We start from the raw sequence: 17,873 nt of genomic DNA, 5'->3' as shown, positions 1-17,873 counted from the left end.
GATGAGGGCAACAAATGTATAGATGTGCTTTACACAATTGATCTATGTATTGTGATGAATTGTATGAGCCCCAATAAATTGATTAACTAAAAAATAAATAAATAAATAAATAAAAAAGAATACTCTTTAAGCAGCAGCATTATAAATTTGCATAAAATATATAAATATAGGTCTATACATAAATATAATAACAGTATAAATGAGGAGTGTTTGTTTATACAGTGATTTAGAGAAAGGGTAGTTTCAACTGCTCATCTTGGAGAAAAGAGAAGTATTTTAAATAATGTAGGATATAGGTTTCAGTGATTTAAATTAAAGTAACTATCGAAGTCCTCAAGTTTCATTTTAGTTCATTTTTCCACCAAAAAGTCACTCTAACTACTGAGGTAAGTAATATTCACATAAGCAAAAACTTCTTTTCATTTTACTCATACTTTTCCAGCTCCCACTGAACAGATCCACCTGCTCCAGTTTTATCTCAGAAGGTTCAATGCATGACTTCATTTATTGTGATCAGTTTGCTAATCTTTGGTAGTGTCTCCTTATCTTAAATTTAATTTGGCATCTGTTCCCAACTTTGATTCTGCAAAGCAATAGTTCATTTGGATTTGTGAATGATTCAAATACTTATTTCTATTACATGAATGCATTTATTCTCTCATTTACCTGGATCCATATCCATCTAAGTACATGCTCACAGTATTCAGCTGAGATCATAGCTCAAAAATAATTTCAGGACTTTTATGAAGATATAAAAATAAAAGTGATTATGAAAAAAGAATTATGCATCATGGGAATATCCTGGGGAGAAACACTGGTGATGACGGTGTTGGTGTAAGTAATGGTTCTGGAATCTTGGACTGATGCTCCACATGTACTGGAATGTAAAGGTGGGTGTTTAGAATCTATTCAGAGGATCTAAGAAGGAGAGATTCATTCCATAAAGGTTGAATAAACAGGTAAATGGTTGTAAGCATGGTGAAGTTAGAGATGGTGGCCAAAGCTATAGATATGGATATGTGCTGGTTGATTGTGCTCCTATGGTCATGAGAATAGTAGTGATCAGAGAGAGCATGTGAATAAGAATGCTCTCTTTAAAGAAACATTTAAGGAAGATGTGTTTGAAATCTAGTGTGCTGAAATTTTGAGTCTTCGTGGTTACCCATGGACATGTGAGATGGAACTTCTCTTACTTGAGAAGCTATGTGGGACTTAGAAAATTCTGTTTATCCAGAGGGAGCAGCATCTCTTGAATTAGATTCCAGAACCTAATAATACAGGCTGCAAAGTTGAGCAAAGCCATTTGAGAAATAGAGATGATCTTCTTTACTTCCCTGTGTTTAACTGCATGCCCTGGAGGATGCTCTACAGAGAGCTAGTCACGCATGGCAGCCTCGGGGAATAGGGAATAGATACGTCAGGAGACTATAGGAGTATTTTTAGCAGTATGTGTATAAATAGGAAAGTGTTTTAGGAATAGAAAGCTTCCATGGTGAAACACACAAGTCCTCATATCATCAGAATATTCAGGTAAACAGCCTGGAAGGGGCCGTGGAACTGAGAGTAGTTGAAGAAGAGAATTGGAAGAAGGCTTGATCCTCCATGAGTGAGGCCTATTAGAATAGGGGAGAAAAACTCTTGGGGCACTGACATTCAGCAGTCACTCCCAAGCCCACTGGATAAATATTTTTTGTTTTGTTTTGAAGTACCATAAAATAATGGCTGTATTGAGGATGTAAGTTATATTTACATTTCTTTTAGAGAAAAGGTGCTTTGGGTAAAGAGTAGCACTGGCCTAATGCGTCATCCATTAACCGTTAGTGGCAGAGAAAAGTTATCAAAGTCAATACATACAGACAAGGATTATTATTATTATTATTACTATTATTATTATTTGTACTACGGGGTTTCTAGAACAATATTATTAGGGTCTATTCTCATTAATTTTATGTTTGAGACTTCCTTGTGCATGTCTTTTCTGGGAACCCTTTCATTAGGGTGCCCATATATTTTTTTTCTAACCTATTGTTTGTTGGTTTATTTTTCACATTTTTTAATTGGAAATTATGTGGGAGTTTACATTTCCAACCATCAATGTTGTATTCAATAGTTTAAATTACTTAGCAAACCATCAAACCATCCAATAGTTTACCCTCCACCAGATCCTTGATTTCTCTACATAATCTTGTGGAATATGATCTTTAATTTCATGCAAATTAACACCCTTCAACAGTTTAGCCCATTAACTTATCTTCCCTCCCTTGCCTTGCCCTGCCCTCCCATCCCCGTAGCTCTTTGGGTGCCCGTATTTTAATTGCTCATTTCTCATCTGACCCTTCTGAGCATTACAGACCTGTGTGTAGAGTGTCCATGTTTTCTTCTCCCATCTTTTCTTCCTTCAAATATAACTGAGAATATCCCTGAAATCCAAGGCTTTTTTTCTGAAGATACCTCAAGGCAAATACTTGAAAGTATATTTCTCTCTTCAGCTCAGTGTAGCTAGTCATTGGCTATAGAAAGAGAACTTTAAAGTGTTTCATCAGGGTCTGTAGGATATATGAAGGTGGCAGTTTTCCCGTCTCTCCTACTTCCTAGCAGGCCTGTGACCCTGGTGTCATGTCTATACGGTCAGAAAAGTATTGATTCACATACTAGAAACCTCAGAATCCACTCCAAATTTCTTAACAGCAGGCTCTGATATTGAGTGAAACCCTTGTCCTTCTGTTTCTTATTCACAAAATGAGTAAATTTGGTTTGATAATGTGTGTTGTGGATTGAATTGTACCTCCCCCAAAAGAAAATGTGTGCCTTAAATCAAATTTTTTATGCCTATGACTATAATCCCTTTGGGGAATGTGTTCTATTTGTTATGTCAATTATCAATAAGGCAAGGTTAGTGTATGTTTTATATTGTATCTATTCCTTTTGCGATATCAACGAGATTAAATGCAGGATAGAACCAAAAGTGGGAAAAGAGAGGTGCCAAACTACATGAATATCCACCATGAACAGAAACTCAAACATACACACATCTTTCTCTAGAGTGAACAGAGAGGGGAAGTGCCTTCTCAATAGACCTGGCTCTCTCACCTCCTCAACTGCAAGAAGACAAATATGCCAAGAGCAACCACTTGCCTCAGTTCTGTTTCAGCAACACTAGACACCTCAGACGGCATTTGGAACCACAAGGATGGAATGCTGCTTTAACAGATGTTTAAAATGTGGAAGTAATTTTGGAATTGGATAATGCATAGAGATTGGAATAGTTTCTAAGTGCCTAATAGGATAAGCATTCAGCTACCAACCACAAGGTCAGTGGTTCAAACCTAGCAGCCACTTTGCAGGAGAAAGATGAAACTATCTGATGCCGGAACAATTTATAGTCTACGTAGGGTTTGAATATACACTATGAATGGGATTCAACTTAATGGCAGTGGTTTGGCGACAGTAAAAGCTGAGATATTCTCAAAGAGACTGTTAGTAGAACAATGGACCTCAGAGGCCATTCTAGGAAGGGCTCAGAAGGACTTAAACAGGAGGAATGAAAAATGAAAACAGGACATAACGATTGAAAAATGTTTCTGTAAAAATGAAAGATATATGTCTTCAGCAAGGATATGGCATCACAATCTTTGACTGATGAGTCTAACCAACTATCACCACAGAATTCCCATTAACTTTAGCCTAAAGTGGACAGAGAAAGAAGAGAGGAAAGAAGGGTGCCTGCCTGTTGCAAGAACAGGCCAAAAGGCAGTATCTTATGTCCTCCAAGAAAGGAACATGCTCATAGCCGGAAGAGCTGGGAGAGCAACAGAACGATGGGAAGGAGCACAGGAAGCAGGGCCCTCTCAATTTCCAAGCATGAGGGCACAGTCTGCTTCTCAAAGTGAGTGTCAGGTCTTTCCATCAGTTCTGGATTGTGGAACTGACCTTAAATTGTATTATGGGGATAATCCTGCCACCCCCAATTAAATAATGGAATATGATGGTCAAGGGGCAGATGAAAGGGGTCTGTTGGTGTTATGAATGTGGGGTCACCACTCACATGGACTAGGAGAATGGAGCGACCCAGACCTGGGAAAATACAGTTGTTTTCCCAGTGGGCCTGGAAGACAAAGCTAAAGCCCAGAGGCAAGAGGACTCCAACCAGAATTCAGAAAGCATAAACAACTCTAGAAGTCTAGAAGGCAGTATCCTTATCTACGGGATTTCCGTGTTAGGCAGTGTTTTCCAAAGAGAAGGAGAGAAAAACAGAGTCAATGAAACTCATACATGTATAAGAAATAAATTTATATCAAGAAAGCATTTCTTTATCAAGCAGTCCAGCCAAACTGAAGTCCATGCATCCAGTGCTACCCAGAGGCCACATCAGACTCATGCAGCTGCCAGTGGAGGAAGCAGAGAGCAAAGCAGGCAGCTGAGAAAGCAGAGACTGGAGAGTGCAGAGGCATGAAAATCCAAGGTGGGCAGGAGCACTTCAGGACCCCTCAGTTGGCAGGGTTAGCAAGCCACAAGGGCTGTGAACTCTGTGGGCTGCAAATCCCAGAGCCAGATGTGCAATTCAGGCAAGCAGAAAGGGAAGAGGAGCAAGAGACAGGATTGCTCAGTGTCACTTGTAGCAAACGTTCATACTCGCTAGGAGGCATCATGGAGCTGTATCTGTATTTAGCGGTGGGACTCTACCCCTACCTGCACACAGGTACCATCACATTCACATATAATTAGACTATAACAGTGTCAGAGAACAGATGATAATTTTCATACCTCAGAGCTAACATCATGTGTTCTATCAGGTTTTGAACTTAGTTCTCATGATCTTTCCTCTTTTTCCATTTTTTCCCATTTGAATGAAACAAAATGTAACTCCTTCCTTCTTACCATTGCGCTTTGGGAACAAACAACCTGTAGGCTCAATTCCTCAGGCTTACCGATGAAAAGTCATTATTGATGCGGAGCCCATGTTTGATTTAGCTCATTCATATGGTGAGATGCTAAGTTTGTCGCTGATTTTAGATTGTTACGATGATGTGACTGAGTCAAAGAGCATTTCATGTGGCAGGACATGAATTTGGGGACCAAAGAATGGAAAGAGATGGATTGTATCATATCTCCCGAAAGGATGTGTGCTTGTGGCTGTAATCCCGTTTGGGAATTGAACATTTTTGTCATGGTAATGAAATAGGATTGGTGTGGGTCTATCTTGAGTCAATGTATTTAGACATATAATACCAATACTTAGACACATGAAAGAGTAAATGCCCATGGGAAAAGAAAGATGCAAACTACCAAAGAAATCTCTCAGAAATAGAAGTTCAAAGAGATGAGGAACATCTACCCGAACTCCCAATGAAACAAAACTTATCCATAGAGCTGGCACCCTGACTTTGGATTTCTAGCTTCTGAAACTGTGAGGAGGAGCCCTGGTGGGTCGTGGCTATGCAGAGGACTGCTAACTTGGAGGTCAGCAATTTGAAGCCCCAGCAGCTCCTCGGAGGAAAGATGATGCTTTCTACTTCTGAAAAGAGTTGCAGTCTCTGAAACCCACCGGAGCTGTTGCGCCCTACTCTGTAGTGTCTCCGTGAGTCAGGATCAACTTGATGGCATTGAGTTTGGTTAAACTGTGAGGAAATCAATGTCTGCTTGTTAAACTAGGCACTTGTGGTGGTTCTTTTAGAGCAGCCATTGATAATGAAGGCAATCTGTAAGATTTTTTGCAAGCTCATATGTTCTATACTTTTACTCTTCGAACAGTTTCCAAATGAGAAAGAAGCCTGAAGTACTTCGCCATCTGTCTTCACCTGCAGTTCCTAGGAATGATGGATTATGCCAATGACACTAGGATCCATAATTTCATCCTTGCTGGTTTCACTGCCACTGGAACTATGCGACCTCTTGCCTTCGTGGGGACCCTATGCATCTATCTCCTCACCCTGGCAGGGAACCTGTTCATCATTGTCCTGGTTAAAGCAGATCCTGGACTGTCCACACCCATGTACTTCTTCATCAGTGTCCTCTCCTTCTTGGAGCTCTGGTATGTCAGTACCACGGTACCCACACTGCTGCATACCCTGCTCCATGGGCGGTTCCCCATCTTATCTGTTGTGTGCTTCATCCAGCTGTATGTCTTCCATTCCTTGGGCATGACTGAGTGCTACCTGCTAGGGGTGATGGCCTTGGACCGCTACCTTGCCATTTGCCACCCACTCCATTACCATGCACTGATGAGCAGACAGGTCCAGCTATGGCTGGCAGGAGCCTCTTGGGTGGCTGGCTTCTCAGCAGCACTTGTGCCAGCCAGCCTCACAGCCACTCTTCCCTTCTGCTTGAAAGAGGTGGCCCATTACTTTTGTGATCTGGCACCTTTAATGCGGTTGGCATGTGTTGACACAAGCTGGCATGCTCGAGTCCACATTGCAGTAATTGGAGCAATCAATACTTGCAACCTTGTATTCATTTTGGGCCTCTATGTTGGGATCCTGAGAGCTGTTTTCAAGTTACCCTCAGCAGCAAGTCGTGCCAAGGCCTTCTCTACCTGCTCCTCCCATATGACTGTAGTGACGCTCTTCTTTGGCTCTGCCTTCATTGTCTATGTTGGGCCACCCGAGATCTGAGCTGATGGCAAAGACAAGCTTATTGCCTTAGTCTATGCTCTTTTTACTCCTTTCTTCAACCCTATTATTTATACCCTTCGTAACAAAGAGGTGAAAGAGGCTATGAAGAGAGTCGCTCAAAAGATTAGGGCTGTGTTAAAGGGATCTTGAAGTTCCCTCAGGTAATCAATCATCCACTAAATAACTGGAAAAATCAGTTCATTGGTGAGAAATGTGAAAGGAGATGAACTATAATGAAGACATAATTAGATCAGGTTCAAGTCTCAGATTGGACCAACAAACAATTGCTTAGGACTTACTTGAGCAAATGCCATCTGAAACTAAGTTAATGCCACCAGGAGAGCATTGAATTTAACTTTTCAGTTAGGGGTGGGGGAGGAAATATATGAAGTCCTTCAGTCAAAACCCCTCTGTCTCAGATAAATTTGAAGTCAGAGTATGAGCCAGTCAGGCTGCGATGTAACAATGATGAACAATACAACTTTCCTCTAGTTCCTAAATGATTCCTCCCCGCTCCCACTACCATGACTCGAATTCGACCTTGCAAGTCTGGCTAAACCAGAGGATGTACACTGGTACAGATAGGAACTGAAAATCCAGGGAATCCAGGGCGGATGAGCCCTACAGGACCAGTGGTGTGAGTGGCGAAACAGGGAGGGTAGAGGGAGAGTGGGTAGGAAAGAGGGAACCGATTACAAGGAACTATATATGACCTCCTCCCTGGGGGACGGACAACCAAAAAGTGGGTGAAGGGAGATGTCGGACAGGGCAAGATATGACAAAATAACAATTTATAAATTATCAAGGGCTCATGAGGGAGGGGGGAGCGGGGAGGGAGAGGAAAAACGAGGACCTAATGTCGGGGGTTTAAGTGGAGAGAAAATGTTTTGAGAATGATGAGGGCAATGAATGTACAAATGCGCTTTACACAATTGATGTGTGTATGGATTGTGATAAGAGTTGTATGAGCCCCTAATAAAATGATTTAAAAAAAATAAAAGCAAGTCTTTAAGAAGCGAAAAAAAATTTGAAGTCAGGAGGAAGTAAATGACTTAACTAAGGTTGCATCACAAGCTGGAAGTAGCTGGAAATAGAATAGCATCATAGGTTTCATTCTCCTAACCTGAATTCTTTCCACTACATCACTTGACTATAAGTTCCATTGTTATTGTTTTTGTGAAGTAAAAAGCCTGCAAAACTTTGCCCCACACCCTGCTGCCACATCCGAGTATCAACCTGCGGAAGTGATGGGAATCTCATTACAGTGATTCATGGTCTTCCCTTGTTGGCCTATATTTCCCATATATTGACTCTCATAATGACATATCTATAGAGAATATGGCCTACTATTTTACACGGCTGCCTGGACAGACTTTCTGCCTGTGGAGTCCTACCATTCCGTTCTTTCTATTTTTATTTCTAGAAGTAAGACCAGACTCCATATCTCACAGAATAATTACATGATCCCTCATATAGATATACCATTGGACAGTTGAATATTTTGTATAAGGTTTCTCAGTAAATAACTCATGGCTCAAAATCAGATGTCATTCCAAAATCAGTGAAACCGAGTTTGAACTTAATATACTTCTAACTAACTAAAAACATTATTTTAAAAATGAAAGAGGATCTGGTACTACTAAATCTTCATCCTCACTACCATACCTATTAATTGAAGCTTTTTACATTCCAGGTAAACCCAGGAATCAGACCACATATGAATATATGAGTTTAAATGGCTTTTTATTAATATGAGCTTGCACCTAAATATGGACTAGGAAGAGAAATTATTTTATACATTACATATAAGCCAAGATTTATATGTATAACATGCTAAGTGATTTTTTTGAAAAGTATTTTGTATTTCACAGTCACAAGGTTACAAAACTCTTGCCTTTATATTGAGGACAATTTCCTCAGTGCTTTCAGTGACTTTTGAACATGGATTTTGTTGTTGTTGTTGTTAGGAGCCCCTGAGTTGGTTCCTACTCATAATGACATTATGTAAAACAGAACCAAACACCGTTTGGTCCTGTATCATCCTCAAATGCTTTTATGTTTGAGGTCATTTTTGCAACCACTGTGTCAATCCATCTTGCTGAGGGACCTCCTCTGTTTCACTGCCACTCTACCAGCCATCACGTCTTTCTCCAGGGACTAGTTTCCCTTGACAACTTGTCCAAAATAAGTGAAATGAAGTCTAACTTTCCTTGCCTTTAAGGAGCATTTTGCCTGTGTGTTTCTTCCAAGACAGATTTGTTTGCTCTCTTGGCAGTCAATCCATGTTACTTTCAATATTCTTAGCCAACACCATAATTCAAATGCATCAACTCTTCATCAGTCTTACTCATTCAATGTCTAACTGTCACATGCATATGAGATGATTAGGCTTTTCTGGGTCTTATACCAAATACAGGGAAATAGATTCATTGTGGACAATTAATACTCAAAATCAATTGGAATCATCTTAGTAAAACCGTATTCATAAAAGTGTGTATGTTTGTGTGTGTGTGTGTCCTAGACCTACTAAATTTAAAAGTTGAAGGTATAGCCTAGCACTTTGTGAAAAAAAAAAAAGCCTCACGATGATTAGAAAGCAAGCTCAAGTTTAAAAATCTCTGATATAATTTCATGGTTGAATTTGGAAAGAGGAATTAGAAATAACAACACATTATCTTTCCTGCTTTTATCAGCCATCATACTGCATCTGTATGTTCTTTTCTGTCCTGCTTTGTAGTAAAAAAAGATTCCAAGTGAGGGAAGTCTGGTGTTCAGTGATGTTTGTAATTCTGTGGGAGAAGCATGTGCAAAATTAAGACATCCTTTATCACAGATTGATGCTTTAAATTCTACCCAGAGCAATTAGTATACTAAGCACATAAATCATAAGCAAATACATACGCATTATTTTAAAGAAAATAATTAAGAAAATTTACCTCCTTAAGGTATAAAGAACACACAGTGGCTTCAAGCATACATAGAATTAAACAAATACTAGGCTATAAAACAAGGCTCAAAATAGTTAAGGGAATTAATATACAGGCCATAGTTTCTAATATTCATGTAATTAAACTGGAAATAACTAATATAAGCTTAAAATGTTTATTAAAAACAAAACAAATAAATAGTTGCTGGTGAGATGATTCTGACACATGGTCACTCATGTGTTACAGAGTAGAACTTATGCTCAGTGTGTTTTTCTTGGTTGTGAACTGAAGGAAGCAATTCACCAGGCATTTCTTCCATGGTGGCATGGATGGCCACCAACCTTTAACAGCTGAGTACAGTGTCTGCTATAAATCTCTATTTCAAGAAACCAAAGGAGATCTACATGCCATACTCATATAAATATGGGAAGCTATTTATAGATATAATACAATCCTAATTCAAATTCCACCAGTACTCTTTAAGAGATAAACAAATAACTGCTAACTACATGAAAAGGAAAAGGACCTCAGATAAGCAAAGAAGAACAAAGTAAGAATTCTCACACTTGAAAATTTTCAAACTTGCTATATAACCATAGCAGCTACCACATCCTAAAATTGACACAACGGGCACACAGGCCAATAAAAAGGGACTGAGAACACTGATGTTAGTACATTCACCTGTGCACAGTAGAAACTCAACTAAGAGTTGGAATCTAATAAATGGAGGTGGTGGTGGAAATACAGTCTCTTTATCAATGGTGCTGGTAAAATTGGATATCCCTTTGCATAAAAATAAAACAACATCCATGAGAGGTTGGAGACAGAGACGCAGAACAGAGTTAGAATTTAACTAGGAATGTGAAGTTGAGAAAGATTTTATTGAGGCAGGGAAAGAACTCCCAGGAGGGGAGGGAGGGCTGAGAAAGAGATGGGGGCATCTTGAGCCCTGGGGCAGGTTCCAAGACCCAACCAGTTAGGTTAGGAAAATCGAGCCTGGCAGTGAGGCAGTAGGATCTATATAGGGCTGGAGTCAAGGACATATGTACTGATAAGGCGAAGGAAGGCCATCTGGTGCTGCAGTTGCAGTGTCTGAGTCAGGATGTGGTCTGTAAGTAAATCATCCTGGAACACTGAGGGAAGGGATTGTACAGACCCAGCCCTGAGAGATAAGCTCCTTGGAATGCTGGAGGCAGGGACTACACAGTCCAGCTCTGGCCTTGAGAGGCAGCCCCACCCCCACCCCTCGCACAGTCCAGTAGGCTATCTTTTGGGAGAGCTGGGGGAGGTGGCTGCATGGGCCAGACCTGGCCCAAACAATCCACACTTCACTTAAAATGTGTCAAATACCTAAATGTTAAATTTAGAATGGTAAATATCATCAAAGAAAGATAGAGGCATGCGTGAGACATAAATAGGCTATCATATATAACAAAAAATGCATGAAGAGAAGCAAATAAGCTATATTACCAAGATAGATGTTTTAAGGGTTAATTACTAATGTACATCAGAAGACTTCACCAACAGAGTAAAAGGAGAGCCTACAGATTGTAAAAACATATTTGGCAACAATATATCTGACAAGAAACTAATTTATCAAGTTTATAGAGAACTTCAAGACACAAGCAACAAAAATACAATCCATTTAAAGATGGGCAGGAGACATGGACAGATATTTCACCAAAGAAGACATTCAGAATGCGAACAAAACATGAAGAAATGCTCATGATCATTAGCCACTACAGAGTTGTATATCGAACCAACAAAGGGATATCATTTCATTCCAGCAATAAGAGCAAATTTCAGTAAGATAGGAAACAGCAAATGCTTGTGATGTTGAGGAGAGATTGGAATCTTCTTACATTACTGATGGACAGTAAAATGGAGGAACTCCTGTGAAAATGATATTGTGCTTCCTTAAAACATTGAGATCAGCAATTCCACGACTAAGTATAAATCTTAAAGAAATAAAAGGAGGGACAAAAAAAGATATGTGCACAGGCATGTTCATTGTAGCATTAATCACAATAGCAGAGATGGTAAAAACCTAAGCACATCTACTGATGAATGGATAAGCAACTATGCTAGATACAAACAATGAAATAGTGTGCTACAATAAAGAGTAACAAAATCTGTGAAACATCTCTTAATGTGGATGAAGTTGGAAAATGTTTTTCTTAATTGATAAATCAGTTATAAGAAGACAAGACTTGTATTAGTTCACTATGATAAAGTGTCAAGGAAAGGTATATGCGCAGAAATAAATATTCTTTGGTGTTTACCAGAACAGGAAGGGAAAGTGGAGGTGAAGAAAAATCACAAACTGGCTACTGTTGCTATGGTTGGGTGCTGCTAAGTCAGTTCTGATTCATAACAACTCTATGTACAACAGAACCAAACATTGTCTGATCCTGCACCAATCTCAAAAGTATTGTAAAGTTTAAGGCCATCTTATGGACCATCTTTCTCTTTTCTCCTTCCCTTGTATTTTATTGTGTTCTTTTCCAGAGACTGGTCTGTCTTGATAACATGTTCAATGTATGTGTGATGAAGTCTCACCATCTTTGTTTCTGAGGAACATGTTGCCTGGTTGTTCCCAGAAGATTGGTTTGTTCTTCTGTCACCAGCACCACAATTCAAGTGCATTTACTCTTCCTTATTCAATGTTCAACATGGACACGTGTATGAGGTAATTGGAAATACCATTCCTTGGGTCAAGTACCTTTTGCAGGAGCTTTGCCCAATACAATACTGTATGTCATTTGCTTTATTGATTGATGCTTTCACAGAATTGATTGTTGATCCAAGAAAGATGAAATCCTTATCAATTTTGATATCTGCTTATCATGATATTATCTATTCACACAGTTATGAGGATTTGGGTTTTCTTTACATTGAGTTGCAATATGTACTGCAGGTTTGATCATCATCAGCAAGGTTTTCAAGTCTGCCTCCCTTCAGCAAGAAAGTTGTACCATTGGCATATCACAGGTTTTTAGAAAGTATTCCTTCAATCTTGATTCAATGTCCAATTTCTTGCATTATTTTTTCAGCATACAAATTGAATAAACATCATTAAAGGGCACAACTCTGTCACACACTTTTCCTGATTTTAAACTACATATTTCCTTGTTTACTTCTCAGTACCATCTCTTATTCTATGCACAAGCTCTGTATGAACACAATGAAATGTTCTAGAATCCTCATTCTTTTCAATGTTATTCATAAATTGTTGAGATCCACAAAGTCTAATGCTTTTGAACAGTCAATGAAAAACAAGTAAACATGTTTTGGTATTTTGCTTTCAGCCAAAATATATCTTAAGTCAGTAGTGATATCATGTATGCAATGTCCTGTTCTGAATCTGGTTTGAATATCTAGCAGCTCCCAGTCAATACACTGGCTGCAAATGTTGTAAAATTAATTTTGAAATGTATTTACATGTGATATTTATAATAACAGTCAATAATTTGCATCTTCTGCTGGATATTTTGGGGTGGGGGGAATGAGTAGAAATTGTCTCTTTGAGTTGGTTGGCCAGGGAACTCTCTTCCAAGTTTTTTGGCATAGAAAAGTGAATATTCCAACACTTCATCAGCTTGTTGAAAAAATTCAGTTGGTATTCTATCAATTCCTGGAGTCTTGCCTCTTCTTTCAAGTGCAACTTGAACTTCTTCCTCCAGTACCATTGGTTCTTGCTCATAGGCTACCTCTTGAAATGGTGGAATGTAGACAAGTTCATTTTGGTACAATAACTCAGTGAATTCCTTCCCTCTTCTTTTGATACTTCCTGTATTGCTTAATATTTTGCCCATAGAATACTTTAATATTGCAACTAAAAGCCTGTTTTTTTTCCCTTCAGTTCTTCTTCTTTTTTAATCATTTTATTGGGGTTTGTACAACAAATCGAAATCCATCCATCCATCTATTGTGTCAAGCACATTTGTACATTTATTGCCATCATCATTCTCAAAACATTTGCTTTCTACTTGAGCCCTCCTCACTCCCCCCTCCCTGCTCCCCCCTCCCTTATAAACCATTGATAATTTATAAATTATTATACTTCGTCATATCTTACACTGTCCACCATGTCCCTTCACCCACTTTTCTGTTGTCTGTCCCCCAGAGAGGAGGTTATATGTAGATCCTTGTAATTGGTTCCCCCTCTCTACTCTACCTTCCCTCCACCCTCCTGGTATAACAACTCTCACCACTGATCCTGAGGGGTTCATCTGCCCTGGATTCCCTGTGTTTCCAGTTCCTATCTGTACCATTGTACATCCCTGGTCTAGCCAGATTTGTAAGATAGAATTGGGATCGTGTTAGTGGCAGGGAGGAAGTATTTAAGAACTAGAGGAAAGTTGTATGCTTCATCCTTGCTATACTGCAACCTGACTGGCTCATCTCCTCTCCGTGACCCTTCTGCAAAGGGATGTCCAGTTGCCCACAGATGGGCTTTGGATCGCCAATCTGCACACTCCCTCATTCACAATGTTATGATTTTTTGTTCCTTGATGCCTGATACCTGATCCCTTTGACACCTCATTATCACATAGGCTGGTGTACTTCTGTGTGGGCTTTGTTGCTTCTGAGCTAGATGGCCGCTCGTTTACCTTCAAACCTTTAAGACCCTAGACACTATATACTTTGATAGGTTGGCACCATCAGCTTTCTTCACCACATTTCCCCATGCACCCATTTCTGCTCAGCGATTGTATTGGGAAGGTAAACACATAATGATATGATATTTTTGTTCTTCGATGCCTGAAGCCTGATCCCTTCAGCACCTCATGATCACACAGGCTGGTGTGCTTTTTTCATGTGGGATTGGCTGCTTCTCAGCTAAATGGCCACTTGTTTACCTTCAAACTTTAAGACCCTAGATGCTATATCTTTTGATAGTTGGGCGCCATCAGTTTTCTTCAGCACATTTGCTTATGCACCTATTTGGCTTCAGTGATTGTGTCGGGAAGGTGAGCATCATGGAATGCCAGTTTAATAGAACAAAGTGTTTTCGCATTGAGGGCATTCTTGAGTGGAGGCCCAATGTCCATCTGCCACCTTAATACTAAACCTATACATATATGCACATAGATCTATTTCCCCATCATCATAAATAAGTATATTTACATATATACATACCAGCTACAAATGCCCTTTACCTCCTAGTTCTTTCATCTATTTCCTTTTACTTTCCTCTTGTCCCCCTATCATGCTCAGCCTTCATTTACGTTTCAGTATTTCCTCTCAGTTACATTACCCTTGCTCAAACCCTACCAGACCACTTACACTTTCCTGGCCACCAATTTTGGATCACTTGTTCCCTTGCCCTTGAGTTTGTTAACACCACCTCCTTTCCCTCACCTTCCATTCTCCCTTGTTTCCCCCGGAATCATTGGTCCCATTGTTTTCTTCTCCAGAATGTTTATCTAGGTATGCTTCCTTCTTGATTCGCTCCGTTTTGGGGGGTTCAGACAGCGCTGCTTCCCCAGGTGACCCCTGTGTCACAGTCTGCTCCAGTAAGGGGACAGCGTGACATTGGCTGTTGTCGTTTGCCCAGTCCCCTCTATGTCCTATTAGCTCCCCACAGGGACGTCATCCTCTGAGCCTGGTGTGCCGGCGTGGGGTCCAGTCCAGCTCTCTTTCTCTTCCTCCCTCCCCGCCTGCCTCCGTGTGGGTGTGGCATGTTGGCCCCCCTCCCCAACCTGTAGGTTCAGTTCTGCTCTCCACCACACCCATGCCCAGGGAGGATGTCAGTTTGGCTGTGGTTGGGGCCAGCCCTGCAGCTCTCTCTTTTCATGCATCCTTCCATGTGGCCACACTGTCCTCATGGTTTGGTGCATCATGGTAGTGTCTGCATGCCCACTCCAGATTCTGTGGCGACAAGGCCAGTACTCTCCTCCTGGGTGGATTAGTGTCCTGCTCCTTCCGTCATCATTTCACTTTCAACGCCCCCTTTTCTCCCTTCCCCCTCCCTCCTTTTCCCATTATTGTGTTGGACCAACATGTACCTCCTTGGGTTGGTCCAACCTCCTCCCAATTACTTGTATCTCGATCGAACTGTTAAGATATAGGTGGCTTCTCTTCTATACCTACTGAACTGATTACACTTACCACAGGGGACTCATGCTGTACTTCTTTTGTGACTGGCTGACTTCGCTTAGCATTATTTCCTCCAACTCTTCCCATGAAAAGACGTGTTTCATGTGCTCATCAGTGGTTTTTAGTGATGCATAATAATCCATTGTGTGTATGTGCCAGAGTTTACTGATCCACTCATCTACCAATGGAAATTTAGATTGCTTCCAATTCTTTGCGATTGTGAATTGCGCTGCAATAAACATTGGAGTGCATACAATTGGTTGTGGTTTATTTCTTACCTCTTCTGTGTATATGCCCTGTAGAGGGATAGCTGGATCATAGGGTAGCTCAATTTCCATCTTTTTTAAGTATCACCAGATCGCTTTCCATAGATGCTGTACATATCTACAAGACCACCAGCGATGTAGGAGAGTTCCTATCTCGCCACATCCCCTCCAACATTTGTTGCACTCTGATTTTCTGAGTTGGGCTAGCCTCAAAGGTGTTAGATGGTATCTCATGGTTTTCATTTCTCTGATGGCTAATAATTGAGAGCATTTTCTCATGTTTATTTTCCATATGGGTCTCCTCCCTAGTGAAACATCTTTTCAGTTCTTTTTCCCACTTCTTCAAAGGGTTAACTGTTTTTCTCTTTCTGCAGGCAAGGAGGTTATTGTAGATTTTCGTAATACGCCCTTTGTCTGTTGTGTTGTTGCTAAAAATCCTCTCCCAGTCTGTGGGTTGCCTTGTTTCCCTCTTGGTAGTCTTTTGACGCACACAGGTGTTTTTTCCTTAGTAAATCCCATGTGTCCATTTCAGAATCCCCTGTTTGTGTACCCTGCCTTCTTGCAGTTAGCCTTTGTATTCCCTGGGCCAAGGTTCTTAGGTTTCTCCTGATTCCTTCGCTAATGGTCCTGGTAGTTTGGGGTTTTACTTCTAGGTCCGCGATCCACCTTGATTTTGTTCTTGTGCTTGGGTTGAGGTAGGCATCTTGCTTTATTTTTCTACATGTGGATATCCATGGTTTCCAGCACCACTTGTTAAATAGGGCATCATCCTCCCACTTGATGCTTTGGGGGCCCTTGTCGAAGATCAGTTGTCTACATGCTGATGGTTTTACTTCTGGGTTTTCTGTTCTTTTCCATTGGTCTGTGTATCTGTCATTATGCCAGTATCATGCTGTTTTGACCACTATGGTTTGTAGTAGGTGTAAAATTCAGGTTAAGCAAGCCCTCCAACTATGTCCTTCTTCTTGAGGAGTTCTCTGGTAATTCTGAGCTTCTTCTGTCTCCATAGGAGATTGGTGGTCAGTTTTTCCAATTCTTTGAAGAAGGTTGTTGGTATTTGAATCGGGATAGCGTTAAATTTATACAGTACCTTGGGTAGGATAGACATTATTACTATATTGAGTCTTCCATACCGTGAGCATGGGATATTCCTCCATTTGTGGAGGTCACTGTTGTTTCCTGTAGTAGGGTCTTATAGTTTTTCTTGTATAGGTATTTTGTTTTTTTTATTAGATATATCCCTATATATTTCAGTTTGTTCATGGCTATTGTGAATGGTACTGCCTTCTTGATCTCCTTTTTCATGGTCTTGTCCGATGTATACAGCAAACCAATCGACTTCTGTTTGTTAATCTTGTATCCTACCACTCTTCCATATTCCTCTATTGCTGTCAGTACTCCAGTTGTAGAGCTTGAGGGATTTTCTATGATGTCTGCAAATAACGATAATTTCACCTCCTCCTCTCCCAGTTGGATACTTTGGTGTCCTTCTGTTGTCTTATGTCTTATATATAGGACCTCCTGTATGATATTGAATAGAAGTGGGGACAAGGGACATCCTTGTCTAATCCTCTTTTTCAGTGGGATTCATTTGGTCTTTTCTCCATTGACTATGATGTTAGCTGTCGGTTTTTCATAGATAGTTTGTATTAACTTGAGGAACTGCCCTTCCATTCCTATCCTCCTGTGCATCTTAATTAGGCATGGGTGTTGTCAAATGCTTTTTCTGCATCTATAGATATTATCATGTGGTTCTTATACTTATCAATGTGGTGTATAATGTTTTCAGATGTTAAACCATCCCTGCATCCTGGGATGAATCCTTCCTGATCCTGATGGATGATGCATTGTTGAAGATTATTGCACCTGAGTTCATTAGAGATATTGGTCTATAGTTCTCTATTCCTGTGGGATCCTTTCCCTGCTTGGGTTACAAAGTTATACTGGCTTCATAACACGTGTGATCA

The 17,873-nt window shown here is 40.3% G+C and overlaps 1 protein-coding gene across 1 annotated transcript; it reads left to right on the top strand.

Annotated features, from left to right (window-relative positions):
• The first annotated feature begins 5,813 nt into the window (after positions 1-5,813).
• On the top strand, positions 5,814-6,761 carry LOC101659380 (olfactory receptor 6N2-like). Its single transcript, XM_013007748.2, is given in 1 exon segment — positions 5,814-6,761. A coding segment is annotated over 1 exon segment (948 nt).
• The last annotated feature ends 11,112 nt before the right edge of the window (positions 6,762-17,873 follow it).

This window comes from Echinops telfairi, unplaced genomic scaffold (assembly GCF_000313985.2).
Source record: "Echinops telfairi isolate 266 unplaced genomic scaffold, ASM31398v2 ScPeMD7_7425;HRSCAF=8463, whole genome shotgun sequence".
In the NCBI taxonomy this organism is placed as follows: domain Eukaryota; kingdom Metazoa; phylum Chordata; class Mammalia; order Afrosoricida; family Tenrecidae; genus Echinops; species Echinops telfairi.
Note: the sequence above shows the minus strand (reverse complement) of the source record. Positions and strands in the feature narration are given on the sequence as shown.